Source organism: Acinonyx jubatus, chromosome A2 (genome assembly GCF_027475565.1).
Source record: "Acinonyx jubatus isolate Ajub_Pintada_27869175 chromosome A2, VMU_Ajub_asm_v1.0, whole genome shotgun sequence".
Taxonomy (NCBI): Eukaryota; Metazoa; Chordata; class Mammalia; order Carnivora; family Felidae; genus Acinonyx; species Acinonyx jubatus.
The window spans coordinates 151,840,950-151,857,644 of record NC_069383.1 but is presented as its reverse complement, the minus strand read 5'-3'; the positions used below and the strand labels follow the sequence as shown (position 1 = coordinate 151,857,644).

Here is a 16,695-nt window from a genome sequence, read left to right as displayed (position 1 = left end):
TGGTCGAGGCTGGGAATGGCAGAGTGAGCTAGAGGGGGTGGGACCACGCGGCAGACTACCCAATAAACTATAAGGTTTCCGTGACGTCATCGGTTCGCGCCGGAAAGCGCAGCTCAAGCGAGTGGTTCACCCGGAGCTGGCGGGGAGGATGGCCGGCTTCGCTTCGCTGGGGCTGTCATCGTGGCTCGTGGAACAATGTCGGCAGCTGGGTTTGAAGCAACCCACGCCTGTACAGCTCGGCTGCATCCCCGCCATCCTGGAGGGTAAGTGTGGCCCCGCCTCTTCCCCAGGAAACCTCCCCACTCCTATTGGCTCCCTTTCCTTCTCGCAGCCTTTGGTCGCGCCAGTTCCGCGAATGGAGGGATAAGCTTGGACGTAGTTACCGGCGAGCTTGGATCCCAAAGGTAGACTGGACGGTGTTGGCGTTCGGGCTGCACAGTTCACTCCCTGTGTGTCCATACACAAGTGATGTAATCTCAGAAACTTTCGTGACCTCAGAGCACAGGATGAATCGATACTGCTGGGAAAATTTGGTTGCGGTACCATCTTAATTTTACAAATGGACTCTGAGGTTGTCAAGATTGCTAGTAAATGCAGAACTCTGGTCCGGTGAATACTCTGCTCCCCACTCTAACGGCCCAACCCAGTTTGCCATTAAAGAGATGCCCTTAGGAAACCTTAGGAAGTGACGAGTGGAGGGATTAAGTAAAAATGAAGGAATAAGTAGGGGGCCTTAGGATGCAAATTGGATGAGGGCATTCAGGTTTTCCCAAACTCAGATGCTCTGTGAGGGGGTCAAAATGAGATCGTGGCATCTTAGGTCAGGTGGATGTAGATACCAGTCCAGCCTGCTACTCACTGGCTGTGTGTCCTGGGCGCATTTCTGAGACTCGTTTTCCCTTTCTATTCAATGGGAACAGTAATAGTCTCACCCTCCTAGGATTTGTCAGGATGCCTAGGATGTAAATGGCAGGGGCCAGTATGGGCACATGGTAACTGCTCATTAAACATTGACTGTTGCACACTCTGCCCGATGGAACATTTGTCTACACCTGGGGTGTGTTAATGCCAGTTCGCTCTCTACCCAGGTCGAGACTGCTTGGGCTGTGCCAAGACAGGCAGTGGCAAGACAGCAGCATTTGTCCTGCCCATCTTGCAGAAGCTGTCTGAGGATCCCTATGGCATCTTCTGCCTTGTCCTGACACCCACCAGGTGAGCACCCCACAGGCTTCCTGGGTGAGTTAACCGTCTGTGTCCTCTTGGACAAGCACCTTTACCTCTCTTAGCATGCTTTCCCTGTGTTTAAAATGGAGACAGAAATCGTGCCCTCCTCTCACGGGAGGTACAGAATTAACAAGGATGATGTGCGAAGACTGCTGAGTACAGGGCTTGTTTTACAGCAAGTGGCTAGACAGGAGCTATCAATAGTCTTATAGCCTAGGATATAGACACATCTCCTGTTCTTGGGCCAACAAATATGGAAGCTGACTTGGTAAGTCCTGTAACAGTCTGTAGGAGAGGTAGGCACTGCATGCTGTGAGGGTGTGGCCTGGAGAAGGACAGTGGAGGAAGACTTCATTCATGGGGTGCCTTAAAGGGACAAGTTTGGGGAACGATATTCTATAGGCAGAGGGAACTGCTATAGTGCATTTGTGCAGAGGTGTGAGAGAGGCAGGGAGCAAGTTGGCCTATGAGAGACAACTTGAGACAAGCCCAGAACGCCAGGAAGAGAGTTAGAATCAATTCTATGGGTATGTGAGCAGAACAGGGCAAGATGGAGGATAGGAAGTGGGCACGTGGGCCAGGGAGAGGCCCCGGCAGAGATGGGGTAGAGAGGAGGGGACTTGGACATTGACCAGTCCCAGGGAAGAGGGGACTGACGCTTAGGTTTCAGGCTTTGGTGATTGTGGTGTCGAGGCCACTGCTGAAGAGGAGAGGCCAGTTTGGGTGGCACTGGAGGGAGAAGGGCCGTGGGGTGTTGTGGGTCTCAGCTTGGTGAGAGGGCAGGGCCCACAACAGGGTTCCAGTGTACAGTTTCCGAGCCTTTATCCCAAGGGCACTGGGAGCTATGGTGGGTGTGTGAGCAGGGGAGGACCAGTTGGGAGGTCTGAGACATACACATGGGAATGGGAAGCAGGCACAGAACGCCCATCTAACCCAGCCTGGCCCCTTCACATCCACAGGGAGCTGGCCTACCAGATTGCAGAGCAGTTCCGGGTCCTGGGGAAGCCTTTGGGCCTGAAAGACTGCATCATTGTCGGCGGCATGGGTACAGGGGGCCCAGGGAGGCTCTGGGTAGGGGGCCCCTGCAGCCTCAGACCCCCCTGCCCAGACCCACCTCTCATATTCCACCTGCAGACATGGTGGCCCAGGCCCTAGAGCTGTCCCGGAAGCCACATGTGGTCATCGCCACACCAGGGCGCCTGGCTGACCACCTCCGTAGCTCCAACACTTTCAGCATAAAGAAGATCCGCTTCCTGGTGAGTCGGTCTGGGGCACTGATTCATCCATTTAGGACATGTGTCTCACAGGCCATCCAGTAGAGCATTAGGAAAGGGGTGATTAGGCCAGCTGAGGGATCAACAAGAAGGGGACTAGCCAGGGTGGTTGGGGACAGGGCCTCTCTGAGGAGCTGAGATGGTTGAGGGTGCAGATGTCTGAGAACCGGAGGGAGAATGTTTCAGGGCCCCCGTCCAAGGCTGGGCAGGAGGCGTGTGGGAGGCAGGCCAGGCTGGGCACGTGATCAGGCCCTGGCCGGTGCCCTCACCCCAGATCCACTACTCCCTGCCCCCCGCCGCCTGTGCTGCAGGTGATGGATGAGGCCGACCGGCTGTTGGAACAGGGCTGCACTGACTTCACTGCGGACCTGGAGACCATCCTGGCAGCCGTGCCCACTCGCAGACAGACGCTGCTCTTCAGCGCCACACTGACTGACACGCTCAGAGAGCTTCAGGGTCTGGCCACCAACCAGCCCTTCTTCTGGGAGGCTCAGGCCCCGTGAGTCCACAGCCAGGTTCCAGGGGGCAGGGCAGGCAAGGCATAGGGTTGGGGGTCACACTCAGCAGAGGTTATTGCCCACGGATGGTGTGGGGCATTGGCTCCGTTCGGCAGTAGGGGAAACTGAGTCCACCCATCCCCAGGGTGCGTACGGTGGAACAGCTGGACCAGCGCTACCTGTTGGTGCCTGAGAAGGTCAAGGATGCCTATCTGGTCCACCTGATTCAGAACTTCCAGGATGAGCACGAGGACTGGTCCATCATCATCTTCACCAACACGTGCAAGTGAGCATGGGCAGGTCTGCCCCTCTCCTCCCCCCAGATCTCCTCCCATAGCTCTTTCTGAAGGCCCGAGAGGTATGAGGCACACAGCCCGTCTTGGCACTCCAGGGCCTCTGCTCAGACCAGAGATTTCAGAGGATTTGCTCAAGGAGGCCCAGAGAGGTCAAGCAGTTTGCCGAGATCTCCCCTCGTGAAGGTGGAGCCAGGATTTAGGGCTTCTCAGACCTGCTCTTAACCAAAAGGTCTAGGGGCCTCTGGCCCTCCCCGGAAAACCCCTGCAGCGGCTGGGAAGGCCTTGGAGCAGCCTCTTCTCTGTGTCTAGGGGTGTCACTAAGGCCTGGCATATCAGCTCCAGTACCCAGGGCTGTCCTCTCTACAGTCGCAGAGGCCTTCAGAATCCTTTGAAGCTACTGGGGAGATTGTCAGGAGGCTGTAGGCTATTCAAGCATGAGCCAGAGTAGATAACGCAGTCTACATGACATCGAGGAGACCTCCTAATTGGCTGCTGCCCTCCAAGAATGTATTGGCTACCAGAAAAGTCTGGATGTAGGGCCGGCTCTCATTGGTTTAGGCCAGGGAAGGGGTCGGCAGAGAGGACGTCAGCAGGCAGGATACCCCTCACCCCTGCTTCTCTTTTACCAGCCGTGCAGGGTCACCCACTTGTGGTCTTGGGGGTGCTGGGGCAAGAGTGCCTTCCCGAGGCCCTGGCTCTGCAGGGGCTGACAGTGTGTCTTTCCCACCAGGACCTGCCAGATCCTGTGCATGATGCTGCGTAAATTCAACTTCCCCACCGTGGCTCTGCATTCCATGATGAAACAGGTGTGGGATCAGGCCGCCCCTGAGACCCCCACCCCACCCCCAGCCTTGCCCTGGAGACTCGTCCCAGCCTCAGGGCCTTTGCCCAGGCTCTTCCTTCTGCCTAGAATACTTCCTGCCACCCTTTTGCCTCGGTGTGGCCTTCTCATGGGTGAGCCCTGTGAGGGTGGGACTGTCCTAGACTCCACCCTGTCCCAGGCCTCACACAGTAAGTCCTCAAACGCTTGCTGAGATGCTGCCTGACCCCCAATTCTCTCCCCAACTTGGCACCAGAAAGAACGCTTTGCTGCCCTGGCCAAATTCAAGTCCAGCATCTATAGGATCCTGATTGCAACAGACGTGGCCTCCCGGTGAGTGGCCCCAGGGTCTTCCTTCCCATGTGCAGGCCCAGTGACACCCCCACAGAGGGACCAGAGAGAGGGCTGACCTTGGGCAAGAACTGGGGCAGCCCCAACTTCACAGCTGTGTGACCTTGGGTGAGTCCCCATCTTGGTTTCCACGTGTGGACAGGGGCCTGGACATTCCCACAGTGCAAGTGGTTATCAACCACAACACCCCCGGGCTCCCGAAGATCTATATACACCGCGTCGGGCGGACAGCCCGTGCAGGTAAGTGGACGGGGCGGGGTGGCCCTTGGACAACTGTCCTTCCAACCTGCCCACACCATAGGAAACCAAAGTCGCGGGCTGGTCGAGAAGATGTGGGGATATAGCCTGCAGGCAAGAGGCAGTGCTTAAAAGTTGGAGGAGTCATCCTTTCAAAAGCAAAGGCAGGGAGTGCTCTGGCTTACGAGATTCTCCCCTGTTCTGTGGTCCTGGGCAGGTCACATCAGCTCTCTGGGCCCACTTCCTCCTCAAACGACAGGTAACACGAATGCTGCTCCAAAGGTCACGGGCCTCATCAGCTGTCAGTGCTGCTCCAGCACCAGTCACCCTCACAGAAATGAGGAATAGAGAAACTAGCGTGCACAGATCTGGGCCAAGGCCCGTCGAGGCTTATTGCCGACATAACTCCCTGGTAGCCGCGCCCCAGAGGGAAGTCGGCCATATCACCGGCCCCCGTCTAAAGCCAGCCTGGCAGGAGAGCTGCCTCTCCTGCTGTCTCCCCTGGGATGGACTTGCCCTCACCAGCTCACCAAGCTCTTAACTCTGTTCCCATCAAGAGGAGCCCTGAGCTGCCCAGTGGTCCGAACTTGTCTTTCTTGGCCCCTAGCATGCAGCAGGTAACTATGGCACGTCCTTGCAGGGCGGCAAGGACAGGCCATCACACTGGTGACGCAGTATGACATCCACCTGGTACACGCCATCGAGGAGCAGATCAGTGAGTAGAGGGATGGGAGTGGGGGAGGCGGGTGCCTCTGGGCAAGATGCCCACTCACCCCCTCAGACACCTGCTAAGCTGCTCACGTGAGCAGGCTTAAACGGCACTTTCCTTCCTACGCAATCCCAAATGAAGGCTTTTAGCCCAGTTATCAAAACAGAAGCTTCGCACAGTGGTCCTCAGCAGCTGAAAGCCACATCCGGTGGGAAGGGACTTAGGTTTCTCAGACTGGGGTGCATGGACGGTCCCTGTGGATGAGTCGGAGGCCCCAGGCACAGGGTCTGGATGTGTTTAACACCACCTCTCTTCCCCCACCGGGACGATTTAATTTGTAGCCCAGACCAAGAAATCTATAATCACTGCACAGACTGTCCTAAAACTCAGAAATCTCTGCCCTTTAGAGGACAGTGTTTAAGTCACATCTACACCCAACATGAGGCTCAAACTCAGGACCCCCAAGATCAGGAGTCACACACTCTTCCGACCGAGCCAGCCAGGCAGGCACTTCTAAAGGACAGTGTTTTTAAAGAAAATACTTCCAGTCAAATTCCTAGTGCCGCTGACAACAAAAAAGAACAGTCTGTCTATCTTCCTTTGGTCTACAATCCCCGTTCCTGCTCGCCTGACCCTTACCTGACATGACCTAGTCTTGCATGCCCCACTGCATGAGGAGCTCACTCCAAAGCCAGAATCCCTCCCCCTGTCATGTCTGCCCTCTCCGCCCCTACAGAGAAGAAGCTGGAGGAGTTCTCGGTGGAGGAGGCCAAGGTGCTGCAGATCCTTACGCAGGTCAATGTGGTGCGGAGGGAGTGTGAGATTGTGAGTATCGGAGGCCTTGGGGCCCAGGGGCGCCCTTCGAGACAAGGGCCCCCGTGACGGCCTCCCCTTCCCACCCGCCAGAAACTGGAGGCGGCCAACTTTGATGAAAAGAAGGAGATCAACAAGCGGAAGCAGCTGATCCTGGAGGGGAAGGTGAGGGCTGAGCTGGCAGGGGGAGGGGAAGGGTTTCCAGGAGGCCGATTGCCCAGCTCAGCCACCTCCCGTTGTTCCCCCTGCCAGGACCCCGACCTGGAGGCCAAACGGAAGGCTGAGCTGGCCAAGATCAAGCAGAAGAACCGGCGCTTCAAAGAGAAGGTGGAGCGGGTGCTGCAGCGGCAGAAGGGTGGCGGGGCGGGCCGCAGGGGGCGTCCAGCCAGGGCCCCCCCTGAAGGTCACTCGGCCCCAGCACCCGCCCAGGACCAGTCCTGAGCTCTGTGTGGCCCCCACCTGGCCAGCCTGGGATTCCTTCATGGAACCAAGGGTCAGAGGGGTCCTCCCCTCCCCCGGACCTGCTCTGTCCCTGTCGTTGGAACCCATGGACACCCACGTGGTGCACCGCACGGCTCTTCCCGCCCTGCGGCCCCTTCTCAGAGCCTCTGCCAAGAGCCAGGCTGCAGAGGAGGAGAGAATACCAGCTACAGAGTTGAGCTCAACTCCACACACAGTGACCCGGCTTCAGGGTCACCTCGGCAGGGAGTGGGGATTGCCATGGGGCCCCGAAGCCAAGATGTGTTGGTTGTACGAGTCACTAAATAAATGGGTCTCTCCACTTCCCCATCCGACTCTGTGGGAGTGGGGGCAGGGGAGGAGGGTTCAGCTGCCGGTGCTTCCCAAGTCCCCTAGAACATCATGTCGCCCCCACCACACCCCCAGTTCTCCATTCCCATCGGGCCAGGCCCAAAGCTTTGAACTACAGTGCTGGCCATTCTGGCCAGGTGACCCTGGGTTTGAGAAGCCCTCTCTGAACCTCAGTTCCCTCATCTGGAAAATGGGCACACCAATGGCACCCCTCTCCAAACACAGCCATCAGGTTCAGTGAAATGACTCCCATGTGTAGTGAACACTACCATGTTCTAGGAGCTTCTCTATCTGCTCACCTGGTGGGATTTGGGGTTTCTAGCCAGAGTAAAGGGGGGCGGGGGGTGCTTAACCAAGGGCCACCTAAGGGCAAACCGGTCCAGACGTAAGTTGAGCCCGGGGTGGGTAGGGACAGCTATGCTGGGCAGAGCCAGGCTCCTGGCTGTGTGGCCTGGGCATGCTCGTCAGGCTCTGAAACTCCCTCTCCTCACTGGCAAGTGGTTTACTAAGCCCTACACAGCCTGAAGGCGGCTGAGGTGCATCGCAGAGGAAGCAGGTAGAGGGGTCCAGGGACGGCGGTTAGATGCTTGGGTGCCCACACAACACACACAGGCACAGCCACTCTTAGAAATGTAATGTGGGCACCAGCACGCACCCTGGGGATTCTAGAAATTCTACACAACGAAAAGCCCCAAAACAGCCCCTGAGCTGCGAGCAGCCAGGGCCAGCTGAGGCGTTATGGCCAGGCCCTCCCCGGGCTGAGTTAGGCCCCCAGTCCCTGCCAGGGTGAACGGCCCACTGTGCCGCCTGCGGCCCGGCTCGTGCCCCAGGCGGGAATCCTGCGTATAAAACCAGCTCCTGCAGGCCCCGGCTCCCACGCAGACCCCCGCAGCCAGGTTCAGGGCGTGCCCTCTGCCAGACGGGCTAGGCCCTCCCGCAGCTCGCTCAGCTCAAACAGCCTGACGTCCAGCAGCTGTGCGGCCCGGCCCACCTCAGCCCGTGCCCGTTCCCGCTCGGCCCGCGCCTCTTCCAAGCTGCGCTCCGTTGCCCGCAGCTGGTGCTCCAGCTCGGCGTTGCGGGTCTCCAGGTCCTGCAGGGAGACGATAGGCAGGATTTGAGGCCCCAACAAGCCTTAAGGGTCATCAGCCCTGCCTGGGGCATCCAGCCTCTGAGTGTCATCCCATCAGACCCCACTCTGGGCCATGCCTTAGTCTCTTATCCTCCCTGCAGCTTCTGCCCAAGACACTCCATGGGGCCCTTGGCCAATCTGAATGTCACGGAACTGATCACATCCCTCTTCTGCTCAAAACCCTCCTGTGACCCCATTAGGCTGGGAACAAACTCCACTCCCCTCCTTCCTCTCCTTATTCATTCCAACTCAGCCTCGCTGGCTTCCTTGTGGGTCCTTGACTATACTGAGCGTCTCCCCACCTCAGGGTCTTTGCACATGCCGTGCACTCTGCCCAGGAGGCAAGAGGGAGCATTTCCCCAACTTCTCTCTTCTGGGTCACTAGAGCCTTTGACATCTTCACCTGCAGGACTCAGAACATGTCCCGTGAACATTTCTCAGATAAATTCTTCAATGAAAGCCAGGCCAGGGGCGCCTGGGTGGCTCAGTTAAGCATCCAACTTCGGCTCAGGTCATGATCTCAGGGTTTGTGAATTCCAGCCCCACATCAGGCTCCCTGCTGTCAGCCAGCAGCCTGCTTCGAATCCTGTCTCCCTCTCTCTCCTCTCCCCCAAACTCTCTCATGCACTCTTTCTCTCAAAATTAAATGAACATTAAAAAAAAAAAAAACCCAGGCTAGTCAGACTTGGGTTCAAATGCAGTCTCCTGATCTCAGGCTGGGGATGTGTGAGGACTTGATGGGGTCAAGCATGGGAATTCAGCAGGGACTCAAAAACGGCTTGTTGAATGAAAGAATGTGAAAAACTGTGCCGATGATCATCCTTTCCAAAACACTGGCTGCAACTGAGGCTTTCCATGCACCTGGTCGTCCCAGTCCTTCACAACCTTAGTCCTTCACAACTGTCTTCCTGATCCCACCTACGGGTGAACAAACAGCCTCGGGGAGGCACATAGCTGCCCAGGACCCATCGGGAAGGAAAGATCCCAGGTCTGTCCCACCCCCGGAGGCTGGCTGGCTCTCGGCAGGCACCCCCCCCCCCCCCCCGCCCCGCAACGACACACACCTGCACCTTCTGCTGCGTCTCCTCGCGCTCGGTGGCGTCCAGGGCGTCGCGGGGCCCACCGGTCTGACTCTTCAGTGTCTGGATCTCCTAGAGAAGAGTTCCCAGGGTCTCTTCTGGGGTTCCTGGCTCCCTCGTGAGGGGTCAGGGAAGGTGAAGCCCAGGGACACGCACTCAGCCCTCACCTGGTCCTTGGTTTGCACTAGCGCCTCCAGCTGCTCCAGTGACTGGCCTGGCCCTTCCTTCTCACTGACTGAGGGTGGCTCCGCGGCTGCCTGGGCCTCCAGCTCTGCTACCTGTGTGGACAGGCATGTCAGCCCCTGAGACCCCCAGCCTGCGCTCTCCTGACCCCCGGGGAATCTGCCCCTTGCTCAGGCACACCTGTGACTAGGTACTCATCCCCTCTGATTCAGGCTACCAACTTGAAGCAGGCAGGACTTGAGGGTTTGACAAAGAGTGACATGATCTGAAACCCGTACTACAGAACAAGAAACTGAGGCTCAGGGGAACAGCCTTGAGATCACACATCCAGTCAGTGAACCCAGGACGGAGGCAGGGGCTCCACAGTTGCCGGGGGCCACTGAGCGTCTCTGGGAGGGAGGGGTCCCCTCACCCGCTGCCGCAGCCTTTCGGCCTCTGCACGCTGGGCCTCCAGCTGCTGCCTCCACTGGGCGGCGGCGGCGTTGGCTTCTCGCAGGGCGCCCGCCAACTTGTTGTTGCTGTCCTGCAGCGCGAAGAACTCGGCCTCCCACTGCACCTCGCCCACGGAGCTGCAGGGACGCGAGGGTTGGCTGGGGCGAGGCTAGGCAGCACTGCGTTTGGGGGCAGGGCAGGACGGTGCCGGAGGCGGGGCGGTGCTGGGGGGCGGGGCCGTGGGTGGGGACTTCGCGGGGTAGCGTGATCTCGTCGGGGGCGAGGTGAAAGTAGGTGCCTGGTGTCGGCTCAGGGAGACAGACGGAATGGGGAGCGGGGTCAGCCCATCGGGGTGTGCGCAGAACGGGGTGAGGGTGGGGAGGCACCCAGGGGGTTAGAATTTGGCCGGGGAGGCGTAAAAGAGGCAGGGTTAGCCCCGAGGAGCCGGCGAGGTAGGGGCAGGGTCCGCCCCTAGAGGGCGTGGTCAAAACGGGAGCGCGTTCCAGGGGCGAGGTCGGCTCCAGAAGGGGCAGGATCGGAGTCAGCCGCCTCTCCTTCCCCCGGCCTTGGGTACACAGATCCCGCCGCCCTTCGACTTCAGAGAAGTCCCTCTCCGTGCCAGTAGTCCTGCCACGCCCTATGCCCGGCCCTACCCCCTCACCCCTCGGACAGCATCTTCTTGAGCCGCTCGCGCTCTGCGGGGCCGGGGACGTCCGCGCTCTGGCTACGGAACAGTTTCTCGTCGCCGGGGCCGTTGGCGCTGACGAGAGGACTTGGGGGCACCTAAAGGCGTGGGCAGAAGCGGGGTCACACTGGGGGGGGGGGTGGCTTCAGCCAAGGACCAGTCAGGTCATGGCTGGGGTCAGGGCTGATGTTACTGGGGTTGTGACTGAGGACAGGGGTCCTTTCCAGCACTGGGATGGGAGCGCGCCCCTCCTCTCCTCTTCCACCCTCTCTGGCTCCCCATGGTCCCTGGACCAGAGTTCTGAGCACCGTACCCCCACCTTGCCTGCCTGGGCTCTCACCAAGCTCCCAGGAGCGCACTTGATGCCTGCTGGTCTAAATAAACCCACTGAGATATTCAAAATCTGCAAGGGGGTGGGGGCAATGTGAAATCTCTGTGCTATTCCTTCACAGCAATGCCCTTCCCTGGGGCCAAATTTCAACATGCTTTTAAGATTCTGACAGGAAGCCTTCTACTAGGCTGAATTCATTATAAATCCCCCTCCCAGCCTGGACCATGAGCCCTGAGGGCAGGGACCAGCCTACTTTTTCAACTCCCTAACCCTCTTTCCCACACAGTAGGTGGTCAGTAGATCATGCTGAATAAATTAATAGGGGAAAGTGCCCCAGGGACAATTTTTTTACTCTACCCCTCTACTTAGCCATTTCAACCGTCAGGTTTTTACTCTGCCATCTAAGCTGATTTCTTTCTCTTCCTTTCCTTTCCTTCCTTCCTTCCTTCCTTCCTTCCTTCCTTCCTTCCTTCCTCCCTCCCTTCCTTCCTTAATGTTTATTTTTGATAGAGAGTGCGAGTGGGGGAGGAGCAGAGAGAGAGGGGGACAGAGGATCCAAAGCGGGCTCTGTGCGACAGCAGCAAGCCTGACGAGGGGTTTGAACTTGCGAACCCTGAGATCATGACCTGAGCTGCAGTCAGACACTCAACCGACTGAGCCACCCAGGTGCCCCAAGCTGGTTTCTAGGCCTCCCCTGATCTAAGGCTAGGCCAGCCATCCAGAATGTGCTCCTGCCACGTTTCCTCCAAGGCTTCTGCTACAGGTCTAGCTTTACACAATCTGTGAGCATATGGTCTTGGGCACGCGCACAGCACCTGGACCCTCAATAGCAGTTGAGTGACCGGCAGGCATGGGACAAGGAGTGCTGACCTGGTGGGAAGTGAGTCCCAGGGCTGGACTGGTGAGCTCCCCGCCATCCTGAGATTTCTCCCTTGCCAGCCTCGCTGCTTCCTTTACTTCCTGGAACTTCTCAGCAAACTGGGGTGGGGTTGGGGGAGGGGGGGGGAAAGGCAGAACAAACAATCAAAGAAAACCCAGCCCCCTCTCCCAGAGCCCCATTAGGTCACCCTCACCCCCCACCCCCAGCACCAGCCGTGTCACTATGGAGGCGACTTCAGGAGCATCTCATGAACTAGTTCATCTCATGAACTAGAAGAGTGGTAAGAAGGCTTAGAAAATGTCCCCAGTGATCAGATTGAGTATCATGGCGGAGGGTGGGATGTTCACGGAAGTGTATTACATTGAGGCACCTTGAAAAAGGGATCGATCCCCTTTTCCTCTCCGTCAGGCTTATTTCAGCAAGGAGAGCCTCAGGTGAGTGCTGTCTGGAATGCCTGGGACACTTGTGAATATCTTTTTATAACAAAGAGAAAGCAGGTCTTGGGCTCAGAGCCTCTTAGAGGCACCTGTAGCCAGTGGGCAAGTAAATCACCCTTTTCTCATTTTCACTGTACTTATGTTTACATTTACCACTTATACACCCGTTTTCCAGTTGGGGTAGGACACAGTCACTGTTTTTCATTTTAAAATAAATTTCCTTAGTGTGAAAATACATTCTTTAAAGAAAATATTTACATACACACAGTCACTCGCTTGGGGCAAAGGGGCCAGTGCAATTCATTGCGGTGGGGGGGTGGGGGGAGGGAAGGGGGATGATCTTTTCAAAAAACAGTCTAAGAGCAACTGAATACTCAGTGGGAAAAAATACTCCTACCTTATACCACCCACAGAAATTAATTCAAGACCTAAATTTGAAAGGAAAATTAAAGCTTCTAGAAGAGAAGAAAATCCTCACGATCTCATTAGGAATCAGAAAGCACTAACCATCCAGGGAAACAATGGACGAGACAATACTGAAGCCTAGAGACAGCAGAGGGTGGAGGGAGGCAATGAAGAAGGTAGGGCTAGGGTGTGTGAGGGAACTCTTAGCCCATCCCAGGCACCCAGAGAAGGGTAGGGTGTGTCCAAAATTGGAACAAGTGGCCAGCAGAGCTGAGACATGAGCCAGGGAACCAGGAAGGGACTTCCGGCTTTCTCTGATACCCATTCTACAGCTGGGAAGACTGGAAACCCAGTACCTCCAGGGGCCCCAGTATACCCAGAAGACATAGGCCCAGCTCCATCCCTCCCACCGTGTCATGCTACCAGCCCACCTGGGTCAGATGCTGCTCAGAAGCAAAGCCGAGGCCATAGACAGTGTTGGCACGACTGTCTGCCCACTGTCCAAACTTCTGGGAAGTTTTGGTAAAGGTCATGTTGGGGGTGACAGTGCTGTTGATGATGGCCTGGGGAGAGGTGGGGAGCAAAGTTCAAGGTTGATGAGACTGACGATAATAATGAATAGGAAACCCCCAGTGGATCACTTTGTCTTAGCTCCTCAGAGATCCTTGGTCTGAGCCATTTCGGGAGGGAGACTGATCCAGGGCTCCTCCTCCCCAACCCCAGCCCCCAGGCACCCGGCAAGGCAAGGACCAGACCCAGGCCTGTTGCTGAGACCCCTTGGGCCTGCCACCCCACCCAGGCCCTGCCAGGACCTTGGCACCCCCAATGCTGATGATTCGGTAGACATTGCGGGTGGCATCATAGAAGTAGGAGACAGTGAGCGCGTGCTTGCCCGCTGGGATCCAGTTCCGCTTGGTGGCTGGGTCAATCTGGAACACGTGCGCCCTTGTGCTGAAGATGGGCTGCTCCCTGCATGGGGAGAGTGTTCTCAGCAGGGCTGGGCATCCCCGGGGGGGGGGGGGGGTGGACTCAGGGCCAAGCTGCGGAGGCAGGGACTCACCTGGCTGTGGACATTGGTCAGGCTGGGCTGGGTGGGCTCCAAGAGGCAGCCAGAAGGATGGCAGGAGGTGTGGTTTCAGCCTCTGTGGGGGACAGGGGGCTTGTGAGTGTCTCCCCAGGACAGGCTTAGGGAAACCAAGCGGGTCCAACCTCAGGAAGCACCACCAAATACATACACCATTCATAGAACCTCAGTCAAAAAGGTGAGAGAATCAGCAGATTACCCAGAGCAAAACGGCCCTGGAGGAAGCTCTCACAACACCTTGAGCAGGAGATGGCTCTCTAAGAGGAGCCAGGTGGCCCCTGGTAGCCCAGTGTAAACTTCTCAGCATGCTAAGTACTGAAGTCCCAGAGAAACCCCCTCAATCTTGGGGCTGGGTAGAGAAGGGCCAAGGCCAACTCCCGCTTGGGATTTTCTGCCACATTCACTCATCACTCCCCAAACCAGGATCTCTATCAAAATGTAGGGCATCACCAGGTGCCTACTGGGAGACCAGTCCCCCCACCGAACCCACAGAGAGACACCTCGGCTTCCACTCTAGGGCAGAGGCACATCTTGGAGTCAAAGTCCAAACCCCCAGGTAGCTCCCAGCCTAGTTAAAAAGATAAGATGTGGCCAAACAAGTTTACTCTGGTGCCAGATGGCCCATGACCACTCAACCCCAATACCATCCATGCAGGGCTGGGTGGGACCAAGGACTGGGAGAGGGGGCTCCCCAGCCTCTCTTGGTTCCTCCAGCCACAACCCCACAGAAACCAGGAACAGTTGCCCTGGAGAATTCCCGACCCTCACCTCTGTGCCCCCAAAACCTGTACCAGGGGGATCTGTGGAGGATCCAGGAGGGACCTGGCGGAAGGAGGTGGCAAGGTGGGGGAAGGGAGGCCCCAGGGGAGCGGCCTCCTTGGTCAGAGGAGGGATGCCCCCCCACCCTGTCCTGGGCAGCTGCTGCCCCGGTCACAGGGTCTGAAACCGGAGCCCCTGGGTGGGGGAGGGGCGGCAGCTCTGGCCGGGGCTGGGAGCGGGTCCTGGGTCGAAGCAGGGTTCCAGGGTGCAGGGGTCCCAGGAACACAGGCCCTTCCGGCCCTGACAGTCCTGCCGAGACTTGCAGCTTTGGGGAAAGTTACTCACCAACTAGTCATGTGCCTCAGACGCCTCCGGCCGCGGGGCTCCCGAAGGAGGCCCCGACCCCGCCCGGTGCCCAGGATCCCCAATCGCGTGTGGGGGCGAAGCCCCACCCCATGCGTCCCAGTCCGGGGGGCCTGATATTCAGTAAGGAAGCAGTTCCCATCCGCGTCAGAAGCGGGGCGCCCAATGCGCGCCCCAACTTCGGGAAGTGCCACCCTCGACCAGGGAACTTCCGAGACGGGCGCAACGCCCCCCAACTCCGGGTCCAGAACTTCGGGGACACATTCTCCGCCTCCTCCAACGCCAGCCCCAGAACTTCGGGGATCCCTCGCGCCACCTCCGACTGCTAAATTTCGGGGATTCCCTGCCACCCCTCCAGCCTCGGGTCCGGAATTTCGGGATTCCCTCGTGCCGCCTCCCTCTCCCAGGCCCGGAACGTCGGGGACACCGCAGTCTCCTCCAACGCCGGGTCCGGAACTTTGGGAACCCCTCGCACGGTGCCCTCTTCGACCCCGACTCCGGAACTTCGGGGCCCCTGCGCCCTCTCAAGCCCTGGAACTTCGGGGCTCCCCGAGCCGCACCCAGCCTCCGTGTCCGGAACTTCGGGGACCCCCGCGCCCTCCCCCGGCCCTAGAACCTCGCGGGCCCCCGCGTCCCCGACGCAGGCTCGGACTGCCGGGCTCACCCTGCGGGCTCGGCGCCCCGCGAGTGTCCGGGCGCGAGTCGGGTGCTGCCCCGCGGCGCCGACTCCCCGCAGCCGGGCGCCCCGTTCGCTTGCTGGCTCCGGGGCCCGCGCCCTCCGCGCCGCCCTCCGCGCCGCCCTCCGCACCGCCCGCGCCTTTGTCTGCGCCTCCGCCGCCGCCCGCGCCGCCTCCGGTCCCATCGCGGCCGGTCCCGACGCGGCCGCCGCCCGCCCCGCCTCCCCGGGCCTCCGAGGCTGCCCCGCAGCGCCCCCTGCCGGCCCTCCGCGGCGGGGGGGGGAGGGGGAGAGGGAGGGGCGGAAGCTGGGAGGAAGGCGGGAGAGGACAGGCGGGGAAGGGGTTAAGGACGGGGAAGAGGGACAGGGGGTGGGGATGGGGACAGAGACCCAGACCCAGAGATAGAAAGACCGGGGAGAGACACAGGAGACAGAAGGAGCGTGTGGCTTCATCGTCCCGTCAGGGGTGGCCTTGACCCTCCAGGTCACTGCTGCCCACGTTTCTCACTGCCTGAGGTCATGATCTTCTGCTTTTGATGGGATTCCCTCTCCCCTTGACAGGGATCCAAGGGCAGGGGCCTCTCTACCGCACAGAGGTGGGTGCCTGCACACAGTAGGTGCTCAGTAGGTGTTACCAGGAAATGAAAGAGAAACAGGCAGGGAGAGCTGGAAGAGGCTGAGAGAGAGAGACAAACAGCAGGCACTTAATGAGGCTTGATCAGGGGAGCACCGTTCAGAATCCTTCCTGCTTGACTTCCCACCCAGCTCTGATCCCCAGTTGAGGACGGGCTTCTGTCCACCTGGTCTCCCTCAAGAGGATGGCTTAACAGTGCCAGCCATGGTTAGATTATCAGTACTGCTATGCTATAGGGTCCCAGAACCTAGGGCAGAGGGAACATTTGGGCCTGGTTGCCACCGAATGAGTGAATCCCCAGGAGGTCCTCGGGCCTGGGTCAGAAGGAGCCCTTCATGCACTTGCCAGGAGAGGGTCCTTCTGGAGCTGAGCCAGGCTCAGCCTCCCCAGGCCCAAGTCCACCTGTGGGGCCCGCTGGTCAATCCTGTGGCTGCCCTTTCTCTGGACTCCTCCAAAGTCACACAGTGCCATCGGGTTCATGGACAGAGGCACGGCAGCTCCTCAGAACCAAGGCCCACAGTTCCCTAAAGTTCTGAACCTCACGTTTTGTTTTGTCTTGTTATGTTTTCGGTGCAAAAAAGGCGATT

General features: G+C 58.6%; 2 protein-coding genes across 3 annotated transcripts; one reads left to right on the top strand and one right to left on the bottom strand.

Moving 5' to 3' along the window:
* The first annotated feature begins 86 nt into the window (after positions 1 to 86).
* On the top strand, positions 87 to 6,993 carry DDX49 (DEAD-box helicase 49). Its single transcript, XM_015065574.3, has 13 exons — positions 87 to 263; positions 1,089 to 1,212; positions 2,184 to 2,269; positions 2,359 to 2,480; positions 2,810 to 2,997; positions 3,141 to 3,281; positions 4,022 to 4,097; positions 4,368 to 4,444; positions 4,605 to 4,702; positions 5,340 to 5,414; positions 6,145 to 6,233; positions 6,315 to 6,386; positions 6,474 to 6,993. Exons 1-13 carry the CDS (start codon positions 149 to 151, stop codon positions 6,660 to 6,662), a joined length of 1,452 nt encoding a protein of 483 aa, XP_014921060.2. The 5' UTR covers positions 87 to 148; the 3' UTR covers positions 6,663 to 6,993.
* Positions 6,994 to 7,650: 657 nt separating this feature from the next.
* On the bottom strand, positions 7,651 to 15,656 carry HOMER3 (homer scaffold protein 3). 2 transcript variants are annotated; one of them, XM_027038437.2, is made up of 10 exons: positions 15,463 to 15,656; positions 13,653 to 13,734; positions 13,405 to 13,561; positions 13,024 to 13,155; positions 11,741 to 11,848; positions 10,516 to 10,637; positions 9,835 to 9,991; positions 9,407 to 9,517; positions 9,225 to 9,311; positions 7,651 to 8,121 (listed from the first exon to the last, which is right to left on the bottom strand). In XM_027038437.2, exons 2-10 carry the CDS (start codon positions 13,664 to 13,666, stop codon positions 7,930 to 7,932), a joined length of 1,080 nt encoding a protein of 359 aa, XP_026894238.1. In that variant the 5' UTR covers positions 13,667 to 13,734; positions 15,463 to 15,656; the 3' UTR covers positions 7,651 to 7,929. The 2 variants fall into 2 exon arrangements, with proteins under 2 accessions (XP_026894238.1, XP_026894239.1); XM_027038438.2 differs by lacking the exon at positions 15,463 to 15,656 and adding an exon at positions 14,781 to 15,399.
* Between the last annotated feature and the right edge of the window lie 1,039 nt (positions 15,657 to 16,695).

Excerpts from the sequence above, each read along its gene's own strand:
- DDX49 (XM_015065574.3), top strand. The coding sequence starts at position 149 with ATGGCCGGCTTCGCTTCGCTGGGGCTGTCATCGTGGCTCGTGGAACAA. Across the intron at positions 264-1,088 it reads CATCCCCGCCATCCTGGAGG|GTCGAGACTGCTTGGGCTGT; the intron begins GTAAGTGTGGCC and ends CTCTCTACCCAG. Across the intron at positions 4,445-4,604 it reads GCAACAGACGTGGCCTCCCG|GGGCCTGGACATTCCCACAG; the intron begins GTGAGTGGCCCC and ends ACGTGTGGACAG.
- HOMER3 (XM_027038437.2), bottom strand. Across the intron at positions 13,156-13,404 it reads TCAGCATTGGGGGTGCCAAG|GCCATCATCAACAGCACTGT; the intron begins GTCCTGGCAGGG and ends ACCTCTCCCCAG. Across the intron at positions 9,518-9,834 it reads CCGAAAGGCTGCGGCAGCGG|GTAGCAGAGCTGGAGGCCCA; the intron begins GTGAGGGGACCC and ends CTGTCCACACAG.